This window comes from Musca domestica, unplaced genomic scaffold, assembly GCF_030504385.1.
Source record: "Musca domestica strain aabys unplaced genomic scaffold, Musca_domestica.polishedcontigs.V.1.1 17, whole genome shotgun sequence".
NCBI classification, from domain to species: Eukaryota; Metazoa; Arthropoda; class Insecta; order Diptera; family Muscidae; genus Musca; species Musca domestica.
The window spans coordinates 13,939,341-13,961,967 of NW_026712230.1; the positions used below are offsets into that span (position 1 = coordinate 13,939,341).

Genomic DNA, 22,627 nt, shown 5'->3' on the forward strand with positions numbered 1-22,627 from the left:
GCAATAAAACAACCACATGGAGAACAATTGGTCTGTTCAAGAACCTACAAGAATCTAGTAGTTTTGCAATTTTTTTGATATCATATAGGGAAAATCGATTATCGTAGTAAAAGCTTTTACATCCATGCAGTTGTGGAACAGACCAAATATTTGAGTGTACATAATACGGTATGTCAAGTCAACAATTTGAAAACCTCAACCCATGGTAGAAGAATACAGGTAGTCGCATCGACACAGCTGCTGGGACAGTGAACTGTCAACCCGATTTCGGAATTGAAAATCTTAAATGAAAAATCATTGAAATTTGTAAAAATTGTTGGAAATGCATGTAACATTATAACCTCCGATTTACGTCGTATAAGAAAACATATAAAGATATATTTATTTTTGACAAAACACATATGAATGTTCCCAAGCGTTGTTGCATCTACCAATGGTACAACGATATCAAGGTAGGGCTATGATACCATATGATTTTAATTTTTTTATTTTCTTGGCTTAATATGTCATCTTTATTTGTTTATGTATGTGTTTTCTTTTCAATAACAAAAAAATTGTTCAGAAAATATTCAAATTCGGATGTTTTCAAAATGTTTATTTCAAGGTATGCATCGACAAAATCTAAAGTTTTTGTAGCGAAATTATCCTTTATAGACATATAGAACATGGTTTTGAAAAGAAGTGTTGACCTTTCATTCAGTTATCGCGGTTTTCAATTATTTGTTCAAAATAAATGCAACAAGTTGTTTGATTTTTTATTGTTTTGATACTAATTCTGTCATTACAAGCCAAACAGGAAGTCCTCAATACTTGCAATTTTTTCAAAATTGGCCTACCTTCTCTTCATTGTACCATGCACCTACCTACATACAGGCATAATAGACCTCAACCTGTATAATAAATTTATCGAAATCATTTTTTATCATTTTACAAGTGATCAGCCGCAAAACTTTGTCATCTACGTGAACCCGCAATTTTAATTTGACACTGACATTTCCAGGAAGATTACAAATGTCAGATCACCTGTACTTATGCTACACATGGGAACAATTGAACAACTGTCAACATTTCTTCATCTTTTAGTTCTATTTTAAGCAGGATTTTGGCGTGAATTTCATAATAATTTTTACAAAATTGGTTACTTTTCCTGCAGGAATTCTCAAACAAGTTATTGCTCAGAAAGTTAGGTAGTTTATGTGAAGAGTAAACAGACGAAACTAAAGATCTTTACGTGATCAACGAAACACTTATAAACAACGAAACACTTATTTCCTGTAGCCGGTGTGGACATATCCAGAGGAGACAATTTTGAAAACCTTTGGTCCGCGTAGTCCGTGTCCGTACATTCTGGCAAGCTCTCCAATAGTCCAAATGTAATCAGTCTTTTAAATTCAACCTCGTATAAATGTTGCTTAAGTAAATTAATCCATGTGTTGCCATCGGTCGTCATTCACTCGTTGTTATCGAATAGTGTTGTGCATTTTCGTTATCGATTACACATCCTCATCACTGATTATCGAATACATCTTACCAAATCGCAAACCAATAATAAGTGTAATTGTTAATTAATTTTCTCGGAGCAAACAAAAAGATAATAAATATTTATAGGGAAACGAAACAGATCCGAAATTATCCTCTAACTCTTCAAAAGTGCAACGTAATAAGCAGCATCGAATCAAGAAGTGAAAAGTAACAGACACGAGAAAAATAGAGTGGAAAAAAAGAAAGGCGTAAAAATACGATACATAAATTTTACACAACAGAGGAAAAAGAATTCCAGTGACAAAATTGGAGCGAAAAAAAACAAAAACAGGAAAAGAAAATAGTGCAAATTTTGCTTGGATAATACACAACAACAAACGTACGATCAAAATAATATAGTTTTTGTTTTGGCGAAAAAAAAGTTCATTGCTCAGTAGTAGTGCATCATCGTTGTTGCCGTTGTCGTCGCAGAGCACAGCAGACGTCGTTGTTGTCGACGCTAGACTTTGCCACACATAGCAAAACATTGCAGCAACAAAAACAACAGCAGATCAAGGACACCTGACGACTGAACTGACGACCTCGCCGTTGTTGTTGGTTGGAGGAGGTTTTTTTTTGTTCTCATCTCCACTGTGAGGCTGTAGAGTCGTTTGGTGAGAGAGCAAACAACAGCAATCCCAGGACACATCTCATTTCGGACTTCATTGCGTTATGGCTGTTAAGCAAAACAACACTGAGTCGAATGGTTCATCAGCGGATGCTAATCAAGTGAATGGCACCGGTGTAAAAGCTACCGGGACAATAACGAAATCGAAGAAAATGAATGCAAATGGGGCAAATAGCGATGGCGGTGGGGGTGGTGGCCTTAACCCATCCGGTTTGGGTGTAACGAGTAATGCCGAATTGCCCGGCTGCAGCGGCAATACAGGAGCCTTTGCTAAGGCAAAAAAGCTAAATGTCTCGGCATCACCCAATGTGGGTGGTGGTGTAGCCGGTAGCAATTCCACACCAATGGCATCTCAAACCACTGATATTGCCCAAATCTTGCAATTGATCGAATTTGTCGAAAAGAAACAACAAGAAATGGATTTGAGCAAGAAAATGATGGAGATATATAGCCATTTAATATGGAAATTGGCGCGGGTACAAATACCGCGACAATCGGCAGCGGACTTGAAACGTTTCAAAGATGACATGGCCAAGGTGGGGGCATTTTTTGCCAAAAACAATGAAAAGGTGATCTATTATCACACCTTCTTGCCACTGGTATGTGAATTGATTACCATGAGCGATGGTGAACAACCCTCGTGTGCTCTGGCCGTGATATTTCAACTCTTCAGTACGGATATGATTCTTGAGGCTGTGCAATCGCTGCTCGATGTCGATGTCCCAGATCAGAGTATACGCAAAACAGTGGGGCTACTGTGTGAATGGTTGCGAATTTGTAACTTTTGTCAAAATCTCAATATTTGGATAATGGCCATTTTGAATGGCTTGCAGAAGCAGCAAAAGACAACCTTGGTGGATCAAATTGCATTGGAGAATATTGATCAATTGTTTTCATCGTTGATTGTGCCAGTGTTAAGGCCCAAAGTGGCACCAATTGTATTTCATATGTTGTCTACAGACCAAACACCTGAGGTGTTCCATAAGGTAAGTGTTGTAGGTAAACATAAAAAAGCTTTCAACATTAATATATTTTGTTCTGTTTCAGATCATACCTCGTTTTCCCCGGGTCATAACAATGCTGAAACAGCAATCCAATAGTTCCGAAGAATATGCCGAAAGCACCAAGGCCATACTGAAGCAATTGGTAGATAGAGCAAGTGCATTAATGGTTAGATTTTTTCGTTATGATGACATGTATGAACCAATTGAGTTGGCCCTGAAAGATTTCCAACCCTCCAGTAACTATTTAAGTTATGCCTATGGCAATAAAACTTTCGATTCGACGGGTGTTGAGAACTATTCAAATCAAGGCAATGCCAAAGTGGGTTTGGTCAACTTGGGCAACACCTGCTATATGAACAGTGTTCTGCAGGCATTGGCCATGACAAAAGAGTAAGTAGTCCCCTCAAAGAAAAAAAAAAAATATTGGAAATATTTAAATTTGTGTATTTTTTCTTTTTAGATTTACCCGTGAAATCCTTCTATCCGAATCCAAGTCCCCACTATTGATAAAAATGCAACAACAAATAGCTTTAATGCTCTATTCTACCCGCCAAGAACTGACACCATCCAAGGTGTTGAATGCCACAAGACCACCAGGATTTTCACCGGGTCTACAACAAGATAGTTCGGAGTTTTTGGGTTATCTTTTGGAGACATTACATGAACAGGAAATTACCTTCAATAAGAAAGCCAATAAGAACAATGAACTCAGCTCACCCTCGGATTCAAGAGGGGCATCGGCTTTATGTCAACCCAATTGCAATGGTGGCGATAATAATGGTCTTGGTGATGATGAAGACGATCTAGACGACGATGATGTAGAACTCAAAGAGGCTGTCGAACCTAAAAAGTCAACAAATAGCCAAAACATATCCACTCAAGCCGCCGATTCCTTATGCACACAAACCACAAATACTAAAGACAATACTTTAAAACATTCTAACTCCAAACATCTATCGCATGCAGCAGCCGGTTCCGCCTCAGCAACGGCATCTCCTGCATCAGCTGCTGCAACAACATATTCGACAATCGAAAAGACATTCACCGGCAAACTGGCCACCACCTATAAATGTTTAACATGCGGCTGGAAAAGTTGCAACATCGATAGCTTTCGTGATTTACAGCTATCCTTTCCCGATGTTAAAAATGATTGTGCTTCCAATTATTCAGTACAGGACCTCATTGAATACTATTGTTCGTCGGAAAAACTCGATGGTGATAATCAATATTTTTGTGAACGCTGCAAGAAACTATCGGATGCTGAACGTTATATAAATGTTATAAGTGCGCCAAAGAATCTAATATTGACACTGAAACATTTTAAATATGATCAAAAATATCATATGCGTGCCAAATTGATGCACAAGGTATTTCATGATGAAAAGGTGAGTAGTGGATGTGTTTTCTGGAAAAAAAAAATTGTTGTTGTTTTTTGTTTAATATTCATTTTGGACATATTGCCCAACACCGGTCAATAATGAGTGGAGAAAGTATCAAAATTGCTTAATTTGCTCGCTCTAAGAGATGAAAAAACAAGCTCAAATTCTGGTAGAAATAAGTAAAATTTAGTACGAAAAGGAAATTGTCAGTAAAACGTGATAAAATACCTTGTTGAAAACTTGAGCTACCTTGCTGAAAACCACATTATCGGAAAGATCATAAAAATACTTCTATAGCTCGGACACTCCGATTCCAAATATACAGGGTGAGATGAAAAAACTGCAACCAACTTCAGACTGCTTTCATTTCTAAGCCACTCGTCCGACAGCTGTTAAAATCATTCCAGTAACAGCACATTATATTGTCTACAAGTGTACAAAAGGTGGGAATTTTCCAGAAGAAAAGTTACTCGTGATGGAATTTAAGTGTGACAGTGTGATTTCTTTATAATTGGCAGGAAAACCACAAATGGCTATTGTTAGAACAAAAGATTTATTCACATTTAAATGCTGATGCTGCATTTAAATGTGAATAAATCTTTTGTGTCTCGTACCATCGCTCGTTACCGTGATACTGGTAGCGTAGCCCGACGTCAAGGAATTGGACGGAAGAAAACAGCAACATCAGAAGAAATAGTTCGAAAAGTAAAAAGCGACTTGATCGAAACCCGCGTCGCAATGGCCGAAAAATGGCTCGTGGGCCGAACATATCGCAATATTAAATTCAGCAAATATTGAAAAATGAGCTCGGGGTAAAGCCATTGAAATTCCAAAAAGTGCAAGAACTTACACCGCAACAGAAAGAATATAGACTCAAAAGAGCTAAAGAGTTGCTTCGCTTGGCCGAAAGTGGTGAACTGCCGAATTTGGTTTTCTCCGATGATAAATCATTCGTTGTCCAGCAGTTTGTAAACAAACAAAATTATCGTGCTTACTTGCCAAAGAGGTAAGCTGAAAATGTGCACCTTCGGTTGGCCATCAGAACTCAAGCCCCGCCATGGTGATGGTGTGGGCCGCCATAAATGCCGAATATGATTGCGAAAATATTCTGGAGGGTGTATTAAAGCCTTGGGCACGCAAACATTTTGGCCTCAGACCTTGGATATTCCAACAGGACTCAGCACCATTGCACTCAGCACGCGTCACCCAAGAATGGTTACAAAATGAGGTTCCTCGCTTCATTTCCAGCGCACAATGGCCACCAAAATCTCCGGAAACCGATCCGTTGGACTATTGTGTCTGGAGTATTTTGGAAAGCATGGTTGACACTAAAAATACCAAAGTGTCGATCACCTTAAGCAAGCGCTTCGCCGGGAATGGGCCAAAATACCGCAGAGCAACATTCGGGCAGCGTGTGACGGTTTCATTGGCTGTTTGAAGGCCCCAATTCGTGCCAAAGGTGAACAACTCGAACAAATCTAAACTTTTAGCTTTCATTCAATAAAATTTAAAAAAATATGTAAAAATGATGGCGTTTGACTTTGTTGCAGTTTTTTATCTCACCCTGTATATTAGTTTTTCGGATAAATGTTACTTGATTTCGGCTAGTATGTAGCCAACAACACACCTATGGATATTATTTTACCTTCTTTGCTAATCTTTGTTTATATCCTTTCGCCACCCCCATTCCAGGTATCCCTTAAAGTGTGCTCACCCGAAACCCTCGAAGAAATTGCCACCGTACATTATGACATCTATGCCGGCGTTGTTCATTCCGGTTTTAGCATGGATTCTGGACACTATTACACATATGCAGCCGATGCCACAAATAAATGGTACAAATTCAATGACAGCATTGTAACGCCATCACGTACCGAAGAATTGCACAATTTAACACCACCCAATACACCCTATATACTGTTCTATCAAATGGGAGCGAGATCGAATGAAACACCCGACACATCGGCATCGACAAAAGTCATTAAAGTCGATGTACCGTCGCCGTTGACATTGGAAGAATTACCTCGCGATCTAAGGGACATGGTTACCCACGACAACTATGCATTCTCGGAAGAATTAAAAATGCGACGATTCAAGGCTAATGCAGTGTTGGCAAATTCAAATCAGGGTGTTAATAACAAGAACAAAGGCTCACGACGAGATAGTTTTGATGATGATGACGAAGAACAACCACCGCCGGCCAGTGGTTGTGGTGGCAATAGTATGCTAAATAATATGAATAGGTTTGTATATTAAAAGCAGGCGAAAATCAAGAACCACAACAACGGAAGTGAAGATTCCTTATTATAAATGTCCTTTAGCTCTATTCTCTGTTGCCTTTTTGTAATGTTTATAAATAACAACCACAACAAAAAAGAACCCTCTCTTTAAAAATTATATATTTCCTTTAAATTTTTTCTTTTAAACTTCTTATGTTATTATTAACTATGTTATTCTTATAGGAAAAGTACTTGATTGATTTGTACTTTAAATGTATGAAAGAACCCCAAGCGAAAAACAACAAAAATATTGAGAATTACAACAAACAAATGATTTTTATAAGTTTAATTTTATACATCATAAAACAAAAAAAAATGAAAGAGAAAAATTACATTTTTTGTACTATATTGTTTATTATTTTATGAATACATCATAGGAAAGCTACTTTCATAGACCCCTCCCCAAAACCGCCTCACATTTAATATTATAAAAAAAAAGAAAATTCATTGTAGAAACCAAAGTCCTTGTTAATTCATTTTTTAAAAAATCTCTTAATTACTCCCACCAATAATTATTAAATTCATCAACATGAAACCCCTCTTCCTTTTTACAGAACAATATGTCAAAACTGTCTGAATAATTAACCAAACTGGCCAGGATATTTCATGAAAGAAGTTCGGGTTTTTGCAAGAGAATGGTGTGAAATTCATGTTCGCCATTTATCTCGCTTGCAATTCATAAGCTGGGCTTTTCTTTCATAAAATACCTGTATCTAACTCCCTAAGAAAGTTAGTTTTGAGATTAGTTTTTTTTTGTAATCCTATGGCCTAGTAGCTAGTTAGTTTACAAGGAAAATATAAAAATAATTTGGTTAATTTTAACAATTTTTTAATACAGGCATCCCACTCCTAGGCATACCATAACTTATATGAAAAAAATACCACATAGAATTTATATATAAAAAATAAATTAAAAATTAATGGCAAGGAATCATACAGTTAATCCCTCTATCAATTCCCTACAGGGTATTGCAATTAAATTGTAATACTTTTATTTAAAACTATTAAAAATTATTATTCTAAAAACATAAGCATAAAAAATAATTATTCAAGAAAAACAAAACAACCATTTAAAATTTAAAAATTACGAATAAAAAATCATATAAATGTAATTTAAGTTTAATCAAGAAACAAAAAAAAAAAAAACTAATAATAAAAAAACATTATCATAAAATATGAAAAAAATATATATATTTATTAAAACACAAAAAGTTTATTAAAAACGTCCCCGTTTCCCTTGTTTATTTTTTATGTTTTTCTCATAAAAGTTTTATTTAATTTAATACATTTATATATTCCATGTTAACATTTTTTTTCGTACCGTGAGCGAGATATGGTAGTTACAAATAGAATAAACCATGAATTGAATGTGAATTAAAAGAAATTTTAAAATAAAGACTGGTATACAAAAACAAAACAAAAAATCTAATCCAAAAAAAAAAAAAAAAAACACAATCAAACAAATTGGATTTAAGAGATTTGATGAATGTATTGATTTAAAATTAAGAAAAAAATGAGAAAACCAATATGGCAAACACAAAACATTTATATGGTGGAAAAAAGACGACGAGCACGTTTAAAACAAAATAAAAATTCCTTCGATAAAAACAAACTAAAAACTAAAATTATTTTATTTTCAATGATTTATTAGGAAAATTTGTTAATGGAAGTTAAACTATTTTAAAATGTGTGCTTAGGAAGTAAATCTGTAAATCTACGGAAGACGTGTCTGGTGTGTATGGTTACCCTAAAATTTGTAACAATTGTTACAAATTGTTACTGGAAGTCGACGGTTAACCCGAAAGTTTTTAAAAAGAGAGCGGTCGTAGAGAGAAATTTTGATAGTTCTTTCAGTGAGGGTTTGAAAGTCTTGCTGGACGAATTTCTTCTTGCAATCACTTGCAGTTCTCACTTCTCATTAATCGACTTTCAATCAGATGTTTTCTATTGTTTGTTTATTTCTTTTGTGCTTTCAATTTGAATTTTTTTTTTTTTTTTTTGGAATGAGCAAGACTAATTGTTTTTTGAGAAAAACTTTACAAAATGAGAAAATACATATAAATATGTAATAAGAAAATAAAAGACTATTTCCAACTTTTTAAGCAAACACCATTAGCAGCACGTTTAAAGGATTCCGGGGAACGCATAACATCAACTTTTATTGCTCATTTCCTTTTTATACCCTCAGCCATATGGCTATAGAGGGTATATATCATTTGATACGGTCAAAACGTGCCTAGTCGAAATAACGGTTTTAAATCCTAGGTCTCTTTGGACCAAATCCGTTTCAGAACATTTGGAGTCGATCTAGCGATGTCTGTCCGTCCGTCTGTTTGTCTGGCTGGCTGGTGCGCACGATAACTCTCGAAGGGAGTATCCGATTTAGTCCAAACTTGGTACATCGTAATATTTTTGTCAAACTTAGATCGAGTTCGGAGATGGGAAACATGGGTCCACTCCTTCTGGTACCTCCCCCACGAATGGTCGAAATTCTCAAAAAATATATTTTTTGCACAGAAAAAGAAAGGATAATGCGATTTTGCTCCAACTTTCCAAATCCTAACATTTGCATCAGTACTAGATCAAGTGTAACCAGTAAGGAAAGCTCAAAAGTCGGGCGGGGCCGACTATATGATACCCTACACCACTATGCATATTTAGTAGAGCTCTCGTAAAAAGGTTTATACAGGGCATTTCAGAGCTCTATGAGATATTTGGTACAAAATCAAAATCTATCTAATTCTATCGTGCATTTTACGAACTATAGCTATCTCTGAACCGGGTTTCTCCAAATTTGACGTATTAGCTTCTAGACTGAATTCGGTTTTATGTACGAAAATTCATGTCATTTGGGCTGATATTGGCCATTTGATGCACAATTAACACGAAATCGGATGAAGATATATATGGGAGCTATAGCTATATCTGAACCGATTTTTACTAAAATTGGTGTACTTGCTTCTAAGCTGGTTTCGGTCGGATTTGTCAAAATTGATGCTATTACGACCATTTGGTGGTCAATCACCCGAAATCGGATAAAGATATATATGGAAGCTATATCCAAATTTGAACCGATTTCGATAAAATTTAAAACAGCTATTCCTGTGCTCCATCTAATACCTGGTACCAAATATCACGGTTGTGGAGTGAATATTACGAATGTAAGGGACTAAAACACTAAAATTTGATATACTTGCTTCTAGGTTGAATTTGGTCCTATGTACTAAACTTCAGTCCATTTGGACTTATATCGGCCATTTGGTGCACAATTAACCCGAAATCGGATGAAGATATATATGGGAGCTATATCCAAATCTGTACCGATTTCAATAAAATTACAAACAGCTATTTCTGGGCTGTATCTTTTATCTGGTACCAAATATCATTCTTGTGGAGTGCATATTACGAATGTGAGAGGCTTAAACACCAAATCGGATAAAACATATATATGGGAGGTATAGCTGTTTCTGAACCGATTTTCTCCAAATTTGTTGTATTTGCTTTAAGGCTAATCTCGGTCACATGTGCCAAAATTCGGGCCATTTGGGCTGATATTGGCCATTTGGTGGCCAATTAACCCGAAATCGGATGATGATATATATGGAAGCTATATCCAAATTTGAACCGATTTCGATAAAATTTAAAACAGCTATTTCTGTACCTGGTACCAAATATCACGGTTGTGGAGTGCATAGTAGGAATGTGAGGGACTTAAAGATCAAATCGGATGAAAGATATATATGGGAGCTATATCTGAACCGATTTTCTCGAAATTTGATATACTTGCTTCTAGGCCGAACTCGGTTGGGTGTGCCAAAATTCAGGTAATTTGGACTGATAGTGATCCGATTCTCACCAATTTCAATAGGGTTCGTCCTTGGGCCAAAAAAATATTGTTTGGAAAATTTCATCTCAATCGGATAATAAATGCGACCTGCATTTTGTTCACAAGAATACATGGACAGACGGACGGACAGACGGACTGACATGCATAAATCGACTCAGAAAGTGATTCTATGAAGGTTCTCAAAAGTAACTATGGGTCTATCTCGTTTCCTTCTCCACGTTACAAACAAATGCACAAAGACATAATACCCTTACCACTATGTGGTGTAGGGTATAAAAATAGACACTATCGGTTCACTCCATCAAGTACCTCCCCCACATATGGTCAAAATTTAGAATAATTACAACTCTCATAAAATGTGATGTAAGAGTCCGATTGTCTTCAAATTTCACACATACCAAGTTTTATATTAACCCAAGGTCTGGTGTAAAAATGGGCAATATCGGTCCATTCCTTCTGGTACCTCCCGCACAAAAGGTCGAAATTTGCAAAAAATATATTTTTTGCACAGAAAGAGAAAGGATAATCCGATCTTGCTCCAACTTTGCAAATCCTAATATTTGCATCAGTGCTATGTTAGGTGTGGATCGGTCCACTCCATCAGGTACCTCCCCACAAATGGTCAAAAATTTGAATAATTTCAACTCTCATAAAATGTGATGTAAGAGTCCGATTGTCTTCAAATTTCACACATCCCAATATTTATACAAACCCAAAGTCTGTTGTCAAGCTGGGCAATATCGGTCCACTCCTTCTGGTACCACAAACGCCCAAAATTTTGAATATCCATGAAGTTCATAAAAAGCGAAATAAACATCCGATTCCATTCCAGACATTGTACATCTCAATATTTCCATCAACACAAGATCTGCTATAAAGATGGCAGAGATCGGACCATTTCTTTTGCTACTTGCTCCACATAGGGTTGAAGATTTTGAAAAACATAGCGCTCAAAGAAAGCGAAATTTCACACACACAAACATTTTTGTTAACAGAAGATCTGTTGTGAAGATGCTATATATCTGCGAACCCCTTCCGGTACCTCACCCACAAAGGGACACAATTTTCAATACTTTTATCTGTCATAAATTGCGAAACAACTCAGCGATCCTTTTCAACTTGCTATATCTGAGCCTAATTATTTAGGTCCGATACGAAATGGACAATATTGACCCATTCTTTAAAAACCAACTCCACAGAGAGTAAGGTCAAGAGGGCTGAGGGTATACATTTGTTGGCAAAACCGATCGATACTTTTTTACTTGTTATACATTAAACTTGTAAAATTTGTGGTGCTTCCTTTCTTTTCATTCTTTTAATGGTGGACAAATTGGTTTGTTTTGACAAATCAGCAGATTAGTTGCAAGCTTCTGCAGGAATGCTGTCTGTTTACATTTCGCATTTTCCTTGCAAAAGAGAATAAAACTACCTTACTCTCTCAGAAAGATGTTGCTGGACAATTCCTGCAGGAAAAGTAACCAGACACACCTTGTCTTTTGACGGCAAACTTGGTTGTCAGATGGGCCTACTAGCCGACCTTATGTAGGCCATGGTAGGGCACTGCAACCAATTGATTTCAATTTTTTATTGTCCTGGGCTGGATTCTTGTTCTATGAAAATATGAAATGAAAACTATTTCCTTTATAAAAATTTTTATTTGATATTTCTTTCCTATATAAAAGTTTTCATTTCACATTTCCATAGAACAAGAATTGAGGCTCTGGCTTAACATGTCAAATTAAGATGTGTATGTTTATGTTATTTTTAATTGTATGAAAATTGTTTAGAAAATAGTTAAATTCAGTTGCAATTAATATGCTTATTACAAGGTATGTATCATGGTACAATGAAGACAAGGTAGGTTAACTTTAAAAAAATTGCAAGTATAGAGGTCTACCTGTGTGGCTTGTAATGTCAGAGTTACAATAAAAACAATAAAAAACTAAACAATTTGTTGTATTGTTTTTGAGTAAATAATTTAAGCCCGCGAAAACTGGACGAAATGTTAAAATTTCTTTTCAAAATCATGTCCTATATATAAGTATGTTTAAAGGTTTATTTCGCTAGCAAAATTGTAGATTTTGCCGATGCATACGTTTGAAAACATCCCAATTTGAATATTTTCTGAACAAATGTTTTATTATTGAAAGTGAATTCACACAAATAAACAAATAAAGTTGACATATTAAGCCAAGAAAACAAAAAAATTAACATCATATGGTATCATAACCCTACCTTGTTTTTATTGTACCAACAATGTTGTATGTTCTAGAACATGAGCCGAAAAAAGAAATAATTTAAGAAAAAAATTAAATTCTGTTTTTATTTATATTTTACGATTACATTTAATTGTTTTTAAACATAAATGTTTGCCAAAATAATTTATAAAGAAAATGGATAAAAAATGTTTGTATAAATAATGACATGACACTGTTTTGTTCCTGATTTAAATAAGCAAAAAGAAATTTGACTGGAAAGACATATTTTTTCTTGAGCGGCGCTGGTTTTATTCAATACAAAAAACTTAATGCATTTGTTTTGATAGTAATTCTGACATTACAATCCATACAGCTAGGCCTCTTTACTTGCAACTTTTTCAAAATTAGCCTACCTTGTATTCAAAAAATAAATTGAATTATTCATTATTTGTGTCACCCTGTTCATTCGGTCTTACCACAAAAACAAGAAACGTTGCACATAAAACACATACATAAACAAATAAAGATGGCATATTAAGCCAAGAAAATAAAAAAATTAAAAAAAATCATATCAGTTTTCGCGGTTTTCAATTATTTATTCAAAATAAATGCAACAAGTTGTTTGGTTTTTATTGTTTTGATACTAATTCTGACATTACAAGCCAAACAGGTAGACCTCTATACTTGCATTTTTTTCAAAGTTGACCTACCTTCATTGTACCATGAGTAATTCCCCTTTGTAACGTACTTGAGTGTTGTCAAACGTTGAATTTTTTTTTTTTCGAGCATAAAAAGTCTAATAGGATGTTGTATATGAAATTCTATTGTATCTATTGTATTTGTATTATCTACAAGTTTGTCTTCGTTGGTAGTTTTAAATTACATGTTTTTCTTTTTGCTAAAATTGTGAATTGAATGAAAATTGATATAAATGTATGTAAAACTATGATTCGGTTTGTGTCGTTTCAGTTTGTGAATCAGAGTTCGGAATGAAATGATTCAGATTTTTTATGCATTCTTTCTTTCATTGCTATTGACATGCATTTATTCGACAAAATTAACTAATTTCGTTGCTTTAAAGTGCTCTTATTATTTTAGATGATTGCCTTTTGACACACTGTTTTTTAGAGCCGTTACATGTCGTCGCAACAAAATTGTAGGTGATGCATCAAAAATAACAACATATTCGTATGATTCGTTTACTGTTCGTTGATTCTCTAATGCAGTGCAAACAATGGAGGTCAAATTATAATTAAAAAACTTATAAGTGTGGCAGTTATTTTATTTATACTGCAGCCTAAGACAGAAAACTGTATGTGCAGGTCCACGTCTTCGATAGCCCCCATATAACGGCACCTCCCGATATTCGTTATTTTGATGATTTTAGCGACATTATTCACCGAAATTGTTTCAAATTTGGTATTGGAAGTCCCTAAAGCATACTACAGCCAGCGACAGAAAATTGTCTATGCAGCCGAAGGACTTCGTATAGCCTCCATATAATGGTACCTCCCTATATTCGTTATTTATTTGATTTTAGCTACATTATTCACCGATTTTTTTTTTTTGAAGTTTCACATTTGAATATTGTAATGGCTTATGACAAAAGTTGCCTAGGATTTTAGTGGAACTTGATGTAAAATGTCCCTTAACAAAATCATTTATGCTTAAATCAAACAACAGCACGATTATTCGCTTGATTCCCTATGATTTCGTTGATTTTGTGAATGTTAGATGACATAACCAGCTGACAAGCAATGCAATGCATTGATTTCATTGCATTCTTTTCTGAAGAATGGTGTTGTGTGCTGTTGTTCCGAAGTGATGTGAGATGACAACGATATGCATTATTTTTGTGAATGCATTCATAGGCAATAAAAATTCCATTCAATCCCTATTTCTGTTGTGAATCGTTTTTCTCGTCCCAATTTGCGACGCTAACAAAGGTATAAGTGTATTTAACTTCAGTGGTGAATAAAATCGTGCACATACGCATTTATTTAAGTGGGACCCCTGAAAGAGGTACGATATTTTCGATTGCAGAAACTATCAATTGATAACAAAACATGGAATAAGATATGGATATTATCGATAGTGCCATCGTTAGTTTACCAGCTCTAACAGTAGACGCGTTGTCAAATTCGCTGTTTATTAACAAAAAATATCTCATCAAACGCCATCAACATAGTTATTTATTATTTTGTGCGGGTGTGTAACGGAGCAGAAACAGAACAGAATTGTTCTTGTGCAAAATTTTTGCGTATTTACTTTCTAATAAAAAAATATATATGCGAAAATAGTTCACGTGAATAGGCCCATAGTTTATTTGCGCAACAAAAAAACTACCAAACGATAAGGTTTTCGTTTTCGGAAGTTGAGGAGTAACCCAAAAAAAAAAAGTAAAGGAGACGGCAAGGCGTTTCGATTTTCCACCACTAGCAGCCAATGAAACAACAACAACCACAGTAACAATCATAAAAAACATCAACACATCATCATAGCATTCATTTAAAATACGCAATAAACAATACTAATAATATTTGTGGCTGATTTTAATATAGTTAGTTGAGCGTGTTCTTGTTGTTGTAGGCAAGCAGTCGTCGTCTTGTTATTATCTGTTTTGGGGGCAAAACTAGAAGGAAAAAATAACAACAACTTAAATATTTTTCTCATTGGCATTGCTGGCTAAACAAATTGAAAACGAAAACAACAAAAAGAAACCAATTCAAATGAAACATCAAAAAGTGAAAAAGTGTATACGAAACAAAACAAAATTAGCAACAACAACAACCACTCAAACAAAAAGAAAACGACAAGTGTGATTTGTTTTTGTTGTCGTTGTTTATTGTGTACGTGTGCATCGGTTCGCTTTGCTCTATGCTCTGACTGAATGTGTGCGTCGTGTTTTAATAGATTATTTAAATGAACAAATATTTTACGCTGACAACAAAAACAAGGAATAACAACAAAAAGCAGCAAAGAATCGCAAAACAAATACGAACATATAATAACTACAACAAACATTAGAAGCAAACAGCTGAAGGAGAAGAGATAGGGAAATATATTTTTGTACGTTGTTGCATAAATTAAATGCATCATCATCACAGACACCAGCAACAACAACCACCACCAGCACAATGGCCAATACGCAAGAAGTGACGCAAAAGGATTTGCACGATTTGTTAGAAATTTTCGAAAGAAAATCCTTCGAAGCAGGTCCATGCGAGGAAGGTACATTGGTAAGTAGATTTTGTTATATGTAACTAGTATATGTGTATTTTGTTTCATGTGTCATTGCAGTTGCAGGGGCGTTGCTTCTTTTAGTTGTGAACCTTATCGAAACCGCAAACTAGTTTTGATGGAAATTATATTATTGATGAGACTTCTTCGCCAATAGTATGGGGTTAGTTTTAAGAACAACAATCGTCTCTTTTGATGACGTGTGGCTAATTTTCCTCATCCTTGTGCTTGATTTGAAAGCAAACTGAAAGAAAGATATGAATAGTTGGTGACCAATGATTCACGAAGTTAAGGAAATAAGATTCCTAATGTGTTAATGTGGATGGTATCTCGTATCATCCGGTTTGTTTCGACAGCTACACAGGATTCTGCAGCTTGAGTTCATCTTGGAAAGAACACTACATATAGTATGAAGAAAATAAGTAGAAGAAAAATAAGTGTGAAGAGGTTCAAGCAGGATGGTTTGCTAGCCAGGATTTCTATACCTATAGATGATAATGGGATCTATATCTGTGAAAAATATTAGAGTTTATATTTCCCACCTACCAAATAGTCTTTGCCACATTTTTGATAACATCGGCATAGTATGTGCTCAATTATCTCTACTTTCTCTTCATTTCCCCATTTTGAGGTCAGACATCGGATACTGCAGCGGCCAATCAATATGGCCACCGTGATATAGATTTGACATTATATTACTATGGCCTAAAACCCAACAAAGCTCGATGAAGTCACGCATTTCAAGAGGACTTTCTTACTTTCTTTTGCAGAATGGGCCTCTAATTTTTAAGTCTGCTTTTTGTCGACATCTAAATTCACTGATCCCGTTGTGCTACTATGTTCTTTTTCCATTTTGGCTGTCTTCTAATGATAAAGTGTTTCTTAATAGGTAGCATAAGATTACAAGATTGCATATTACTATATTCTAGTTACCATAAGGGATTGACCTGTAAGATCGCACTAAAGTTAGGGATATAGCGCCTAAACAAAGTCATCATCATCCATATTCTGGCGAAAAAAGGTAGTGCGTCAGCAAATTCCGCTTTATTCATAAAAACCCATCCCTGGTTTATTTTTTAATTACACTCAAGTAAGATTTTAATGTCCTAATCACAATAATAAAGGTTTAATCTGGTAAATGACCATAGCCTGTCCATGAGAAATTTTTATTATCGAATCCACAACAAACCTGATCATGATTTTGCACATGAAATTGAGAGGAAGTACTATAAGCTAAGACTATTGTCAACTATGTCTTTAATTTGTTCGGCGGACTAAGACCTTTCAAACCACTCTACCCATATCTTTCATGGCTAACTAACAGTTCCTTTGGATTTAATGAAAATTAATTGAAGACATAAATATAATTTTTTTATTGTAACAATTTCAGAATGAAATATACTTCAGTTGTCTTTAAGTTTGTATGAGTTTCTGACGTAAACTTCTTATGGAACAAAACAGTTCTTGTCCTATTCTTATTTTGAACAACATATGACGAAGGCGAGGCTATCCCGTTTCAGCCTTACAAGCACTTATCTTTTTAGGAATAAAAGTATCAACCGTACTACTTGATATCCATATACTTAACAGAGACTCCTGGACCCGCAACATTCCACCTTTAAATGGTATAGCTGTCTATAGTAATGGGTCGAAGATGGAAATTGGAAGGGGAGCTGGGGTCTTCTGTGAAAGCCTAAGAATCCAAAGATCGTTCTAACTAAAGAACGACTGCAGCGTTTTTCAGACAGAAATCTTAGCTATCAGTAATGCCATAGAGCTGTTGACAAACAGAATCTATGAGCTAGATGGACCGGGAACTATATATGTCGATAGTCAAGCGGGCCTGAAGGCTCAAAATTCTTTTACAATTAAATTTATCGCAGTTATGGATTGCAAAAATGCTCTGGAAAAGGTTGAGTCGTTTGTCAAACTCTGTTGCGTCCTTGGATACTGCAACATATATAGCAATGAATCAGCTGAATAGGCTAGAGATTCAGAGCTCAATGAAGCCACCTTTATGGCACTTCTTCAACAGAAGGCATTTAGCCAGTTTGTGTTCAATTTCAACAGAACTGGCTAACTGGAAGGGGATGTAATGCCTCCAAAAAGATTTGGCCAGTGATCTCCGAAAGGAGATCGAAGTCACTGATTTCCACGACGAAGTCGGACTTGAAGCTTGTGGTGGGCCTAATTACAGGACACTGCTACATAAAGGCAATGACTTCAAAGTGGGTGGGGGGTGACGATACTGAATACTGCAGGCTTTATCAGGACGAGGGGGAAACTGAGACGGTAGAGCACGCATACTTTAACCTAACCCTAATCTATCAGCCGTTCTAAATTCTATCACCGATGAGAATACAGAAAGATAGAGAATACTCTCACTGTCCCTTTTGGTTGGTTAACATTATATAAATGATTCTTTACTTTATGATATTAACATTTTCAATCTATATTTCCATACCGCCTTGGATATGATAAAAACTAATTTAGCCCATAAACCAAGACTTCTCTACCCATAGAAAACGTCATCCTCTTTAAAATATGAAAGGTTTTAATATTGTGAAATGTTCAGATTGAATATAATGGCAAGCCCATTCGCAATTGATCCCCTAAACTATTTATTCTTCTTAAGACTGAAAATATGAACAGTAATAAAATTTAGGACAGAAGGGTTTGGTAGTATCCCCGACTCAGTTTTTCAAAACCAACATGATTGTGTTTGTAAAGTGCATGCGTGGCCCAATTGTGAGTTAGAATATCTTGGGAAGTACAAAACCAGAATCATTTGATTGTAAAACAGCATTAATTTGACGACGGTTAATAGTAATTGTTCGAAAAGATAAAGAATTGTGATAGTTATAAGGAGTGAAGTGAAGAAGTGGTTCTGATTTGTGGCTTCTATGTATTCTTCCATTCTGATCAGAAAAGAAACATGCTTATTCCATTCATCTCTTCCTGGATTCCGAATCAGACCATCGATGAAGACCAAAAAGCGGCTAGACTGATAAAGACCACAATATGTCTAACTAGATATACCGAGTAGAAGTTATTAACGTACGTACGCCTAACCTAATCAGTTCACCACAAGGTTTTCAAGGTCATTGATAGTCAAATATTAAACCAGTTGTTGTTACTGAAGTAGTCACAACTGCTGACCTAAGTCAAATAGGTAGCCGAAATTTCCGATGTTTCCGTTACATTTACGTTCTGATTTATTGCCACTCTACTACTTTCTCAGCGTTCCATATTTTCCTTTTTCTTTCTTAAGAATTCCATTAGACGATCTTAGCCGGAAATGTCTTGCAATTACCTTTCTTAAAACAGAGACAGGACTTGTATATGCACTAAAATAAGAAGTATAATAAAACTTTTCATATTTTTGCAAAGCCCTTTCTAATTATAATACTATTAAACTATTTCAAACTTTGCAACTATTTCAATATTGTTACATTGTACGTTTAACTTTGTTTCATTGAAATCAAATGTGTGCAATTTTTAACTACTTCTATTTTTATGTTGTTGTTATTTACACTCTTTCTAACTGAACAAGATAAGCAAATAGAAATTAAAATGTTTATTTACAACAACCACAAAAAAAAACAAACGCAGTAACAAAAACAAACCATTGGTGATAATAATGGTTTTCAGGGGAAGAAGGATTGGTTGAATGACAACAACTGACAAGCAGCAAATAAGTCCAGCTAGCTAAGGTATTCTTGTTAAGAGCTCGTCAATAGAAGCGAAAGAAGAAGGTTGCCGTTGTCATCATCGTTGACGTTGCGCTAGCACGTTTCTAGGAATAGCTTTGTTGTTATTTGCTATAAATATTGTTTATTTTAGTTTTTTATACCCTACGTTGTTAAGTGAGAAACTATGGATATAATGGTTTCAGAAGTAAATGTTATTAGTTTCTTGGTGAATTAATTCCTGAACGATTGTTAATTGTGTATCGAAAACATGTTTCTTTCACTTCGCTCCATATTTTTTCGGCTTAAATTGAGTTTATGCCCAACTGACCGAAAATTGTGAAATTTTTACAGAAATTTTTCCTAATCACAACGTCTTATTTTTTCCTCAACTGTGCTATCAATTTTAAATTCTGTGATAGGTTTCAAAATTATAATCGTTTTCCCCGCCTAATGGCTGCTGATACATTTTTGATTAATAATCTGCTGTATATTGACTCCGTGTCGTCTTAACCGTCTATCCCTAGCCTTTCTATTTTGTTTTGTATTTTTATTATTTGATTTACATTATATCGTCAATGTTTTGTATTTTATTGCTTAATATTGCTTGACTTTGTGTCGCTGTTGTTGTTTTTTTTTTTTTTGCATTTTGTTTTGACTTTAATATTTTTCTTATACTTCAAGGTGCAGAGTGAGGTGTTAATTATAGCTTGCATTTTTATTCGCTCTCACACACACACACAACTCAACACTACATACTTTCTATAAAATATTTCTAAATTATTTTCAACCCCTTAGGGTAAGTAGCGTGGTGTGTTGCGTTGACTGCTGACAGGTATAGATTTCGAGTTATCACCTTTTTCTATTACCAAATATTTGTTGATAATTAAAAAATAATCCAATTTAAACTGGATTTAGAAACTTTTTCTTATCTGTATATAAGTGGTTTCGGTTGGCATCATAGTTATATGGTATTAAAAATTTCTGATTATGTTCTGTCATATACAAAAGGTCATCGTGAGATCGGCTATATAGAGATTTTGAGCACGTCTCTAAAGCACAGTAGAATTTGAGAAAGTTTCCTTTTTAAAGAGCTCTATAAAGAGGATTTAGTTTGGGGACATTGTAGAAGTAAACCGGGGTCCTTAAATTTATAAAAGACACCACGCCATTCCCTTTTGAGTGGCTGCAAGACACTAAATTTATTTATTAAAAATATTTCTTAAGAACTTCTTGTGATTATCCTTTTATTAAGTGTAGGAGACAGATTGAAATATAAAGATGCGTGTAATTGATTGGATGTTACGATCATGAATATTGATACCAATATCAGCTCCCAGTGATCTTCCAAGTGCTCTCCAACAGCCTTACAACTCCTCACGGAGACTGAAACTGAATATGAAGCTTTAGCGGAACTTGAAGAGTTCTTTTCAAAACCTCTGTGTAATAATTTTAAGCTGTACACTTTGCACACTTAGAAAAGAATGGACCAGACCAAAGCCATCGGGGTCTGATTGTACCGATACGCAACCACAGGTTGCGGAAGCCGAATAAATATGTTAGTGTTGGGGCAACCCACATTAACAATATGGCATCTCATGTTGCAACATCATATACGGCAACGCCCATATAATAGGACGCCGTGCTACCGCCATTTTAGCTTGCTCAGTCTTGTTTTGTCTGTCACTCGAGTCTGACTCACTACATTGTAACTTCTTCATTCTTTTTAAATTAGTAGCTGTGAACGCTCATCATCCAATAAATCTTTACACCTTTAGTATTAACAAACATTGGCTTTTATTCCAAACTATAAAAGCACAACAAAAGTGGCGACGAGGATAGTGGAAATTGATCAATAATTGCACACACAACAATCCGCAAAAATGTCTCAAGACATAATTCTACAATTGTTAACAGAGCAACAAAAAGCAATGTCGCAACAAACGCAACTGCTAAAGCATATGGCTGATCTTCTTCAAGCACAAGGAGCACCAAATTCACCACACTCACCACAAACATCAAATTCATCCAAAGCAGCACTAATGGAATCAATAGCACAGTCAATGACAGCATTCGTATACGAGCCAGAGAGCGGTCTGATATTTCAAGCGTGGTACAACAGGTTTGTGCATGTTTTCGAAAAAGAAGCAAGCTCACTCGAAGAACATGACAAAGTGGCCTTGTTATGGAGAAAAATGTCGAACCAAGTACATGAAAGATTTGCCAACTACGTATTACCAGCAAAACCTGAAGACATGACTCTAAAGGATACAGTAGAGAAACTCAAGAAACTCTTTGGTAAAACAGAAACACAAGTCTCACAAAGATACAAATGCCTTCAGCTAGCAAAAGGCGACAGCGAAGATTTCAGAGAATACGCAAGCAGAGTAAACCTACAATGCGAACTATTCAAAATGAAAGAACTGAAAATCGACCAATTCAAATGTCTCATTTTCGTCTTAGGACTCAAGTCAGCAAAGGACAACGACATAAGACTTCGCTTACTAAAGGTACTGGATGATGAAAACACTACAATGAACATAGATCAACTAGTAGACGAAACACAACGAATTCTAGATCTCAAATCGGACAACATTCTCATTGAACATCAATCAAAAATCGTCTGTTCACTCAACAAGTACGCAAAAGACTTTAAGAAGCACAAAACACCCAATTCACCCTGTTGGTATTGCCCTTTCCAGAAACATAAATGCACAACATGCAATCAAGTGGGTCATAAAAATAACTTTTGCAACATCGCTAAGACTGGTAAGAATTTCAAATCATCATCTGAAAACAACCAGAACGAATTCAAGAAATACAGCAATTCAAGGAAATCATT

At 35.3% G+C, this 22,627-nt stretch overlaps 2 protein-coding genes across 3 annotated transcripts in view; both read left to right on the plus strand.

Annotated features, from left to right (window-relative positions):
- Positions 1-1,504: 1,504 nt before the first annotated feature.
- Positions 1,505-8,266, plus strand: LOC101900848 (ubiquitin carboxyl-terminal hydrolase 35). The gene is made up of 4 exons (XM_005183204.4): positions 1,505-3,135; positions 3,197-3,543; positions 3,614-4,538; positions 6,225-8,266. Exons 1-4 carry the CDS (start codon positions 2,194-2,196, stop codon positions 6,786-6,788), a joined length of 2,778 nt encoding a protein of 925 aa, XP_005183261.2. The 5' UTR covers positions 1,505-2,193; the 3' UTR covers positions 6,789-8,266.
- A 6,695-nt stretch (positions 8,267-14,961) lies between these two features.
- LOC101901021 (myotubularin-related protein 14) overlaps positions 14,962-22,627 on the plus strand; it is a 32,891-nt gene continuing 25,225 nt past the window's right edge. Inside the window, exons 1-2 of one of the 2 annotated variants that reach the window (XM_059120583.1) lie at positions 14,971-15,064; positions 15,770-16,095. In XM_059120583.1, the coding sequence (XP_058976566.1) occupies positions 15,994-16,095 (102 nt within the window). In that variant the 5' untranslated portion in view covers positions 14,971-15,064; positions 15,770-15,993. Of the gene's footprint in view, positions 16,096-22,627 lie in introns of both variants that reach the window. The other variant, XM_005183205.4, reaches the window with a different exon arrangement.